Source organism: Hordeum vulgare, chromosome 6H (genome assembly GCF_904849725.1).
Source record: "Hordeum vulgare subsp. vulgare chromosome 6H, MorexV3_pseudomolecules_assembly, whole genome shotgun sequence".
In the NCBI taxonomy this organism is placed as follows: Eukaryota; Viridiplantae; Streptophyta; class Magnoliopsida; order Poales; family Poaceae; genus Hordeum; species Hordeum vulgare.
Window position 1 is genome coordinate 481,557,998 of NC_058523.1, and position 10,844 is coordinate 481,568,841.

At 50.0% G+C, this 10,844-nt stretch overlaps 1 protein-coding gene across 1 annotated transcript; it reads right to left on the minus strand.

The window, feature by feature from the left end:
* Positions 1-835: 835 nt before the first annotated feature.
* Positions 836-6,164, minus strand: LOC123403348 (aspartyl protease family protein At5g10770-like). Its single transcript, XM_045097291.1, has 2 exons — positions 5,546-6,164; positions 836-2,586 (listed from the first exon to the last, which is right to left on the minus strand). The coding sequence occupies exons 1-2, from the start codon at positions 5,649-5,651 to the stop codon at positions 1,271-1,273; spliced, it is 1,422 nt and encodes a 473-aa protein (XP_044953226.1). The 5' UTR covers positions 5,652-6,164; the 3' UTR covers positions 836-1,270.
* Between the last annotated feature and the right edge of the window lie 4,680 nt (positions 6,165-10,844).

Genomic DNA, 10,844 nt, shown 5'->3' on the forward strand with positions numbered 1-10,844 from the left:
TTGCGCCTCAACCCCGCCATCTGAGCTCCCTCTTTCTCCACCCGTCCGAGCTCCAATGTATGTGCCGGCTCAAGCTCCATGGCGGGTTGGTGCCTCCTTGCCTCGAATAAATCCGTCGCCATCCTGCTTTTGGGAAGTATGTGTTTCTCATACAGTCTAACAAACAACTTCTTGAATTGGCCTGCCCCACGGTATGCACACAACCAAACATACATCTCAATTCTTTTTTGCATCGGCTTAGCCAGGCTTGACTCGGCCAGGATGGTGCATACGATGCAGCGTGAAGCTATGCAAGGAACCAAACACGTCCTTAGGGTCCGTGGAACCTGCCATGTACCTGAAAGGGTTCAAGGGGTACTAGGACGCTCATGCATGAAGATGAGAGAAATATATAGATGGTGGGAACCCCACATGTCATGGGGCGTAGGAAGATCTAGGGAGCTAAATTATATGCGCAAATTATTAACTCCTCAAAAATTAAGAAGTTAAGATTTAAAGGATTATCCGAGGAATTATATCACGGGAAAGGCTAGCGCGTGACACATGTAACCATCTTTGTCCACATAATCTGAGTGTGAGAAAATTCAACAAAATTGTGATCGAACGGCCGGTGTCGTCTGACGTCGCACACCGCGCCGTATGCGTGAATGCACGCTCCACATACTCCAAACACCCATGATTCAATACCCTGAATAGCACATCTTGACTTCATGTAAGAATGTTATAAAATCAATTTTGATTTTGCAAAGATCACATGAATACAACATACGGTTTCCAGTTTTACAAAGCACATGTTCACCTCAAACAGGAGGAAAGTTTGAAGTTCTAAGGACCATATTCGAATCATAGGCACATCCTTTAACTTAGCTATTCAAAGTACATTATTTTCACTAGTACTTGCCAAAAATTTACATGACACAAGGTATTTCACATATCCTGGCTACGTGACATTTAAGTCATACATTCCCACTTTCACTGTCTGGTCTGAACAATATAAATAGCTTGAATCCTATAAATTGTACTCGACCTTTCCTTTTATGCAACACAACAAAGCTGTGATATAATTAAACATGCATGTACACCACTAATTAATCAGCCAGCACATCTTTTTTTATCTACCTGCTGGCGTGTAATCGTCAACATGCTTGAGCTTGTGTGGTCGATCGAACCGGCGAGTTGAAAAAGTGAACGTGCATGTAGTAACAAATTAAATTAAAACCCATTCCGAGCATGCATGCGCGCGTGCACCTTCTTCCATAGGAGGAATTAATCATGTGCAGCCGCCGGCGGCGAAGCCGATCCTGTTGCTCTTGACGTCGTAGACGACGCTGAACGTCTGCTGCTGCGTGTTCCCGATGATGGCGGCGCTCCTCGCGGGCGCGAACGCGAGGCACGTCGTGGAGCTGTCCACGTCGACGAGCAGGTTCTGCGCCGACAGCTTGAGCGCGGCGCCGCCGGAGAAGGCCATGCTGACCGCCGGGACGCGCAGGCTGGACGCCTGGCCCACGAAGCACGTGTCGAGGATGGAGTATGCGTCGGCGCGCTTGGTCCCCTTCATGGCCCCCGCCACCGCCTTGCTGAGGGCGTCGTAGACGGTGGTGGGCAGGCGCGTGATGACCGTGCCGGAGTCGATGATGGTGGGCAGGCTGGAGTATTCGGAGGACGACACGGCCAGCGGCTTCCCGGCGACGGTCATCCCGGAGAGCTTGATGAAGTAGAGCGAGTCGTCGAGCGTGCTGGACACCATGGGCGTGTAGGAGTACTGGCCCGGGTTGTAGGAGCCGATGGAGAGGTAGCCGGAGGAGGAGGAGGAGGGGAGGCAGTAGGAGAAGGAGTAGCCGAGGGTGGGCGCGAGCTGGTAGAGCAGCGAGAGCTTGTTGCGTGCCAGGCCCATGAGGCCGGCGGAGCGGCCGAAGAGCCCCTCGTTGTCCTGCCCGCACCCGTAGTAGAAGTTGGGCACGCTGTTGGAGCCGAAGGAGACGGTGTCCTTGCTGAGGTAGCCGACGGAGAAGGAGCTGTCGCCGTAGCTGGCCTGGTAGATGCAGACGTCGGAGGAGGAGCAGGCGGCCGGGTTGAGCGTGGCGGTGGAGAGGTCGTTGCACTGCGGCGTGGAGCAGGAGACGGCGGCGTAGGAGCTGGACGTCTTGGGGTCGAACACCGGGCCGGACTGCCGGTGGCACGACACCCGGCAGGGGGAGCACTGGAGCCAGGTGAGGGAGGAGCCCGTGTCGACCACCATGATGTAGGGCTTGGCCGGGGTGCCGAGGCCCATGCGGGTCACGTAGTTGCCCACGCCGTACGACGTGCCCGGCGTCAGCGGCACCGACGCGAGGGAGCCGTCGACGGCGGCGTCGTCGTTCGCCCGGTAGAGCGAGGCCACCGTGACCGTGGGGCGGGGGCGCGCCGAGGACGAGGACGGCGCCACCTTGGCGAGGCGCGCGGCCAGGGACGCGATGCGGGCGTCGTCGTGGGTGAGCAGCGCCGAGAAGGGGAGGTCCGACGGCACCGACACCGGCGAGCAGGGGCCCCGCGAGTGGTGCAGCGGGAGGTGCATGGCGGTGCTGTTCAGGTGCTCGAAATCCGCAGCTGTCGACGAGACAGCAACACAGTCAATACACCTCAAAGAAGTTACCACAACTTATTAACCCTGACAGAATTCACTGTTTATACAGTACGTAGGAATTAAAGTTTGCTGCTGGCAAGCAAAAGCACCGGGCAGCTCGACCGGCCGCATCGCTAGCAGCCTTGTGATCTGAGGGTGATCGATGTACGATGATGCATCACCCGACATGGCAACCATGCAGTGCCACGTACTACCACCAGTGTTCAGTGGCACTGTGGCTACTGAGCACATGTCATCAGATTTGGAGGGGTCTGTCAGGGGTTCAGAGAAAAGAAACCTGACACCAAATTGTTCCTGTCCATCACTTCCTTTCCCGATGGGGCCTCCGGGTTTGGACCGTTCACATATGTACGGCCCGAACGGCCGAACCAAACCAACACATGCAAGGCAGCAAGGGTTGTTGTATGTATGCAAGTGGCGACCATGTTCATGTCGATGAGAAGATAAATGTTTTGCGCACGAGAATGGCAGCTCTCGCGATCGCCTTCCGGGGCGCATCGACTGGCCATAACCGTATTAAATCGGGCCCAAGATGGTGTTAGTGGTAGTAGGTGGCAGAGGCCACAGAGAATGCTGCAACGTGTGGCCAATTATATATATATAATGGCATAAAATGAGTAGAAGAAACGCCATATATATATATAATGGAAAAGTGCTAGCACCACGTTTTCTATTTTTGAGGATTCAGTGCTGTCTCATATTCACATGCCAGTGAGGTGGAGCTTGTTACAGTTTCATCTATGGTTGTCTATCTCAACATTCTTAATGAAGCTCAGCATGCATTCCAAATTTACCATCTATTCTCTTTATACCTGAATACTCTCTCTGTCTAAAAATAAGTATTTCAAACCTAGTATAGCTTTATATTAAAGTTAGTATAAAATTAAAACATTTATTTTAGAATAAATAAAGTATTTATAGTTGACGAGAACTAGACTTTTCAACTACAAGCTAGTATTTAGGTGCAGAGAAAGTAGATGATCATTTGATATGCATGCAAAGCTTTATTAAGAATGTTGAGATAGGCATAGAAGAAGCATAGTCATATTAATTTGACCTTTTTCACTTGGTTAGAAAGCACCCGAAAAAGAAAAGAACTTGAAGAAAAATCCATCAAGAATGATCACACATCGGCAAGGAGGTGAGCCGTACGCTTTTGGTTGGTACCTAGCTGCCTAGTTAACAACAGTGCTCACCATGATATAACCGATGATTGGGGTTGTTGCCATGCATGATTAAGGACCACCGGTCGGTTCCACACCCCTTCCATGACTTTAGTGCCTTAATTAGCACACAGGACTACCATACCAGTACAGGATAAGTAGAGTACAGTACCACAGTAGTATCATATTCTTAGGCTGGTTGTAATGGATAGTATTATATATTAGTATCATGCATATGATACTAGTGCATGATATCACATCCGTAATGTATAGTATCATATGTTAGTATCATAGTGCAGTTCATTTATTATCATGCAAGACACATAGTAGCACATCATTTAATATGATACTGTATCATGATATGATACTCAACCCTCTCTCTCTTCATTTAATTCTATACCACCTCATAAAAAATGCTTAATTAAAATGCATGATACTACCTATGATACTATCATTACGGGCAGCCTTATTATTCAGACACAAAAGGTGAAAGGTGACCATCAGCTAGCTAGGAACACCCCGAAGGTATTTTTCTCCGGAAGAACTAGCGCCGAAACTGTACCCTCCCCTGCATTAATTGGATGATTGAGGATGGACAACCACTCTGATAATCAGACAAGCTAAGCTCCTGCTAGTGTTCAAGATGGACCTACAATACAAACCCCAGGCGATATGCCTACACATACGCGAATCATTCCACCCTCCCAACATGGCCTCGTTTCCGGCGTGGGTACGTGCCCAACCACGAGGCACCACCCAAAGCGTACTCTTTCCGTCGCATAATATAAGAACAGTTTTGACACGGTAGATAACCTGGCCGCCCATGCATTTCGGCGGCCATCCCGCCGTGTCTCGCTAGATACGGTGGTTGGCGGTGGGGGGGGGGGGGGGGGGGTGTGGGCTGTACGGGGCAATTGATGGACCGATCGATGGGCAGTCACGGGAGGCCAAAGTACCATCCATCGATCGATCGGCCACTAACTCACACCGGCCATCAATTTCATATATCGATCGGGGCCATGCATGTGATACTACTCCATCTCCATGGGCCGGAAAGGAGCGGCGTTTATTAATCGGGCGATTAGTGGGTTATGATTGTCCGCCGATTGGCCGTGGACGAATACGTGCGCCTAACCTGACCAAAGACGCTTTCCGTCCTGGCGCTGCGACGGAATTCCGGAAAGTATGCGTAATCTAATCGGCCATTGCGCACCTAACAACATGGCGGTGGTTACTATGCTGGAATTATTTGCTTCCTGGCGGAGAAAAGAATTGGCAAAAGGGAGGTGGGCTGTTGGGAGGAGATTCTGTGTGGATTTCCCTTTTCAAGTTTTGGTTCCGGCCATGGCTGTCGATTCTCGTACAGTTATTACTGTCCATCCTCGACATCGATCGACAGGCGGTTTTACACACTGCGGGTTGTACAGTATTAGTGCAATTCAGGTGCAGGAGTCAGAGCACCAGTACCTGTACTCATGCTCAGGTTATTTCTCTTCACAAAATCAAAATCATCTGATCTGAAGATACAAATATTCTAAACTTCGCTCTTACTGAAGCTATTTCAGACTCATACTCTTTTCTCGTCCTACTTAACTATCTCTAATGGAGTGCTAAGCATGTAGTGCTACTGTTTTTAGCAAGTCAACAAAGCAGTTATCTTTGATCCAGCTGCATGAGCAAGAGAGAACACAGCCCAGTCACTAAGCATGGATGTGTAAGGAGGAAGGAAGGAAGGAAGGAAGGAAGGGATTATATATACCCTGCACTTGCGAGGAGCAGGCGTCAGCGACGTCCCTGATCGGAGTCGCCGCCGCAAAGAGCAGCGAGAAGGCGGCGACGAGAAGGGGCAGCGGCGCCGGCGCCATCTCGCCTGAGCTAAAACCTTCTCACCCTCTCTCCTCCTCCTCCTCCTCCTCCTCCTCTTCTTCTTCTTCTTCCTGCGGTGGCTCGGTGGAGGCGATGGGTGGATGGATAGCACCAAGCTCAGCACCCGTGTGGCCTTTTATAGAGTTCCCCCGCCGCATGGGAGTCCCACGCACGGGTAGCTTTCCAGCAGCTTTGAACCCTCTTTCATCCATGGCAACTCCAACCACCGGCTTGGGTTACTGTAATGATGATATGTGGCCGACGCCGCACGTTTGGGTGCTGCTGCTGCTGCCTGTTCAGACTCTGCCTTGCGTTCAGCTGAGGCATCTGAATATATTCTGCACTGATTGCCGGCATGCTGTTTTTCCGGCTATACTACTTATATGCTTTCTTCAGTTACACAAGCCATGCATGCATTGCCGCCTTCGGAATTGGTAGTATATCTGTATTGTGACGGATTGAAGGCAAGGCATATTGTGGTAGGCAAAAGCTGCTTTGGTGTATAGACGTGTAGCCCAACAAAGTCAGGTCCGATCGGTGCGCACATTTATGAAGCCGATCGTTGGCAGTTAAGCGCAACCATCGCTGAAATGAAGCCGATCTTACGGGTAATGCGCGCGTCCATCGCAGTGATGGTGCCGATTTTGACGAGGCGTAGGGCACGCCGCAGTGGTTAGCGATCGAGTTCGAGTGGAACCACACCATCGGAATAAATAATTATGCGTCATGGGCCATGGCGCTTGGCGTCTGACGCATGGCAACTCCGGTCCGGCCGGGCTCTATCCGCCGTGCAATTGGACCTTCACACGACTCTGGTGGCTGGCAATCAGTGGCAGTGCAGTACAGCACAGTGTAGTCTCGCTTGACAATCATGGAAAAAGGGGAGAGAGTGACCTGCTAGCTAACCGATATTAGGCCATGTACGTCATGATCATATCATCATGTTCCCATCGGAGCAAATTCGTTTGTTATTGTTACTGGAGGAGAAACGGAATCTATCGTACGTATGTGAATTCTACGTACTTAATTTGCTCTCCTTTTACGAGTAGTGCTTTTGAGGACTGGTTTCCAAAGCTGGTATAAATAAATTATTATCCAAGCTCAGCCCTCTTTAGGGTGAGCTAGAAGCCATCATGCATCGCAAAGAAATCCTCACTCGCTTCCTAAGAATAAGAAAGTGTCCTCCTCCATTCCACGATAACCGACGGAGATTCTGACCGACAATCATGTATATCATCATCTTTCTTTCTCCTCGGTGCAAAATCGGTGGCTAGTGGCTACTGGTGGCGGAGCGGAATCTGAGCGCTGCGGCTCGTACTACGTGATTAGCCGATGAATCTTTAGAGAAGAAGCTTCGGCTTGAAGCCATGGATGGGGGCATCGCAACCGCCGATAGATAAAGGAGACGGGACGGGGGCGGGAATAATAGAGAGCGAGAGCCTGTCAGGCCACGGCGCCTAGGGCAAGCAACAAGCAAGCCATAGCTGCATCTGCATGCGCGGAAGACGCACCAAACGGGGAGTCCAACCGACGACACGGTCACCAGCAAGAAAACGACCGTCTTACCGACCACGTGAGCTGTCCCGGCGTCCCACTAAATCGCGCGCCGCCCGGAAGTCATGCCCATCATGGCGGCCGATTTTTCCTGGACGGAGAGGACGACGACGGGCGTACTGTGTACGGCAGTACGTTGTAGTAGTAGCGACTGAGCGGCTGTGTAGTGTGACTAGGTAACCAGAGGTTAGTAGATACTGGTATTGGTATGCTACAATGGCGCGGCTAGTTATGAGCGTGCATATTAGCGCATCGTCGTCTTGGTCTTTTGGGTTGATCGGCCAAGGCGCTGAGGAGGAGGTGGTGGGAGCACCTCGCGCACGACGCCTTTTGTTAATTGCCCAAAGTTTCATGGCGAGAGGGGAGCGCCAGGAATTTCTGGCATGGCCAGAAGAAGAATATATAGTCGTGTCTCCGAAGTAACCACGCGTACGGGATGTACGTTTCCATTTCTTATGGAAACAGCGAAGCGCAAAAATTTCTCCAACTAAAACCATCTACAACCGAATTAGACAAATTTGACTCTTATGAACGCATTCGAGTATGACCACATACGCATTTAGTGTTGGAATTTGCTAGTAAGACTTTGGCTCAAAGCCCAGCAAAACTCTAAATTTCTTCTGGCTCATTCATGCATGGTTGTATATGGAGAGAAGTGGAACTAATGTTTAGTTGCATATCACTAATTGGAAGAGAGTTACAACACCTTATAATGTGGGCTCTTCTAGCATTTATACGAGCATGAGAAAAGATGACCTACACGAGCGCTCCTCCTCCTCGCTCGCCTCATCACAGGATTGAGTCGAGCTTATATATACGCGTTTATTTTTGCCGATCAAGAACAGAGAATCCATAACAGGCGTGCCACGACCTGAGACGTTTGATCCTGGGTTGTTACCGACTCGGACTGGGTCCAGTCCACGTCTCTCCACCTAGACACACATATATATACGTGAGGTCTCGGTCAATCCTAAAGCCGCCACAACATATGGTTTCGCACCATTTCAGATCATTTTTTCCGTGTTTTTGACTCTTTTCAGAGGAGGATTATAAACGGTGTCCAAACGGAATAAAACTTCTCAAAAGTTTTTTTTCCGGAACAGAAGATACGCACGAGACTTGAGAACCAAGGCAGGGGCCACCAGGGGACCCCACAAGCTCCCTAGGCGCGGCCAGGGGGGCCCGCGCCTAGCAGGCTTGTGGGCCCCCTCTGGCTCGTCTCCCCTACCTCTTTCGCCTATAAATTCCTGAAAATTCCAAAACTGCGAGAGAGATCCACGAAAATACTTTTCCGCCGCCGCAAGCTTCAGTCTCCGCAAGGTCCCATCTGGGGCACGTTCTCGTGCCCTGCCGGACGGGGAATCAGATACGGAGGGCTTCTTCATCAACACCATGGCCTCTCCGATGATGCGTGAGTAGTTCACCATAGACCTTCGGGTCCATAGCTAGTAGCTAGATGGCTTCTTCTTTCTCTTGGATCTTCAATACAAAGTTCTCCATGATCTTCATGCAGATCTATCCGATGTAATCTTCTTTTGCGGTGTGTTTGTCGAGATCCGATGAATTGTGGATTTATGATCAGATTATCTATGAATCTTATTTGAGTTTCTTCTGATCTCTTATATGCATGATTTCATATCCTTGTAATTCTCTTCGATTTGTGGGTTTTGTTTGGCCAACTTGATCTATGATTCTTGCAATGGGAGAAGTGCTTGGCTTTGGGTTCATACCGTGCGGTGACCTCACCCAGTGACAGAAGGGGTAGCGAGGCACGCATCGTGTTGTTACCATCAAGGGTAAAAAGATGGGGGTTTCATCATTGGTTTGAGTTTATCCCTCTACATCATGTCATCTTGCTTAAGGCGTTACTCTGTTCGTCATGAACTCAATACACTAGATGCATGCTGGATAGCGGTCGATGTGTGGAGTAATAGTAGTAGATGCAGAAAGTATCGGTCTACTTGTCTCGGACGTGATGCCTAGATGTATGATCTGTTGGGGAACGTCGCATGGGAAACAAAATTTTTCCTACGCGCACGAAGACCTATCATGGTGATGTCCATCTACGAGAGGGGATGAGTGATCTACGTACCCTTGTAAACCGTACAACAGAAGCGTTAGTGAATGCGGTTGATGTAGTGGAACGTCCTCACGTCCCTCGATCCGCCCCGCGAACAATCCCGCGATCAGTCCCAAGATCTAGTACCGAACGGACGGCACCTCCGCGTTCAGCACACGTACAGCTCGACGATAATCTCGGCCTTCTTGATCCAGCAAGAGAGACGGAGAGGTAGAAGAGTTCTCCGACAGCGTGACGGCGCTCCGGAGGTTGGTGATGATCTTGTCTCAGCAGGGCTCCGCCCGAGCTCCGCAGAAACGCGATCTAGAGGAAAAACCGTGGAGGTATGTGGTCGGGCTGCCGTGGAAAAGTCGTCTCAAATCAGCCCTAAAACCTCCGTATATATAGGTGGGAGAGAGGGGACCTTGCCTTGGGGCTCAAGGAGCCCCAAGGGGGTCGGCCGAGCCAAGGGGGGAAGGTCTCCCCCCCAAACCGAGTTGGACTTGGTTTGGTGGGTGGGAGTCCTTCCTTCCCTTCCCACCTCCTCTTTTTTTCTTTCTCTTTGATTTTTCTTCCAATGCGCATAGGGCCCCTTTTGGGCTGTCCCACCAGCCCACTAAGGGCTGGTGCGCCACCCTCAAGGCCTATGGGCTTCCCCGGGGTGGGTTTCCCCCTCGGTGAACTCCCGGAACCCATTCGTCATTCCCGGTACATTCCCGGTAACTCCGAAAACCTTCCGGTAAACAAATGAGGTCATCCTATATATCAATCTTCGTTTCCGGACCATTTCGGAAACCCTCGTGACGTCTGTGATCTCATCCGGGACTCCGAACAACATTCAGTAACCAACCATATAACTCAAATACGCATAAAACAACGTCGAACCTTAAGTGTGCAGACCCTGCGGGTTCGAGAACTATGTAGACATGACCCGAGAGACTCCTCGGTCAATATCCAATAGCGGGACCTGGATGCCCATATTGGATCCTACATATTCTACGAAGAACTTATCGTTTTAACCTCAGTGTCAAGGATTCATATAATCCCGTATGTCATCCCCTTTTCCTTCGGTATGTTACTTGCCCGAGATTCGATCGTTAGTATCCGCATACCTATTTCAATCTCATTTACCGGCAAGTCTCTTTACTCGTTCCGTAATACAAGATCCCGTAACTTACACTAAGTCACATTGCTTGCAAGGCTTGTGTGTGATGTTGTATTACCGAGTGGGCCCCGAGATACCTCTCCGTCACACGAAGTGACAAATCCCAGTCTTGATCCATACTAACTCAACTAACACCTTCGGAGATACCTGTAGAGCATCTTTATAGTCACCCAGTTACGTTGCGACGTTTGATACACACAAAGTATTCGTCCGGTGTCAGTGAGTTATATGATCTCATGGTCATAGGAACAAATACTTGACACGCAGAAAACAGTAGCAACAAAATGACACGATCAACATGCTACGTCTATTAGTTTGGGTCTAGTCCATCACGTGATTCTCCTAATGACATGATCCAGTTATCAAGCAACAACACCTTGTTCATAATCAGAAGACACTGACTATCTTTGATCA

Bases quoted from the DNA above. Each gene is read 5' to 3' on its own strand.
- LOC123403348 (XM_045097291.1), bottom strand. From the start codon at position 5,651: ATGGCGCCGGCGCCGCTGCCCCTTCTCGTCGCCGCCTTCTCGCTGCTC. The intron at 2,587-5,545 runs GTATATATAATC...TCTCGTCGACAG, and splicing joins CTGCTCCTCGCAAGTGCAGG to CTGCGGATTTCGAGCACCTG.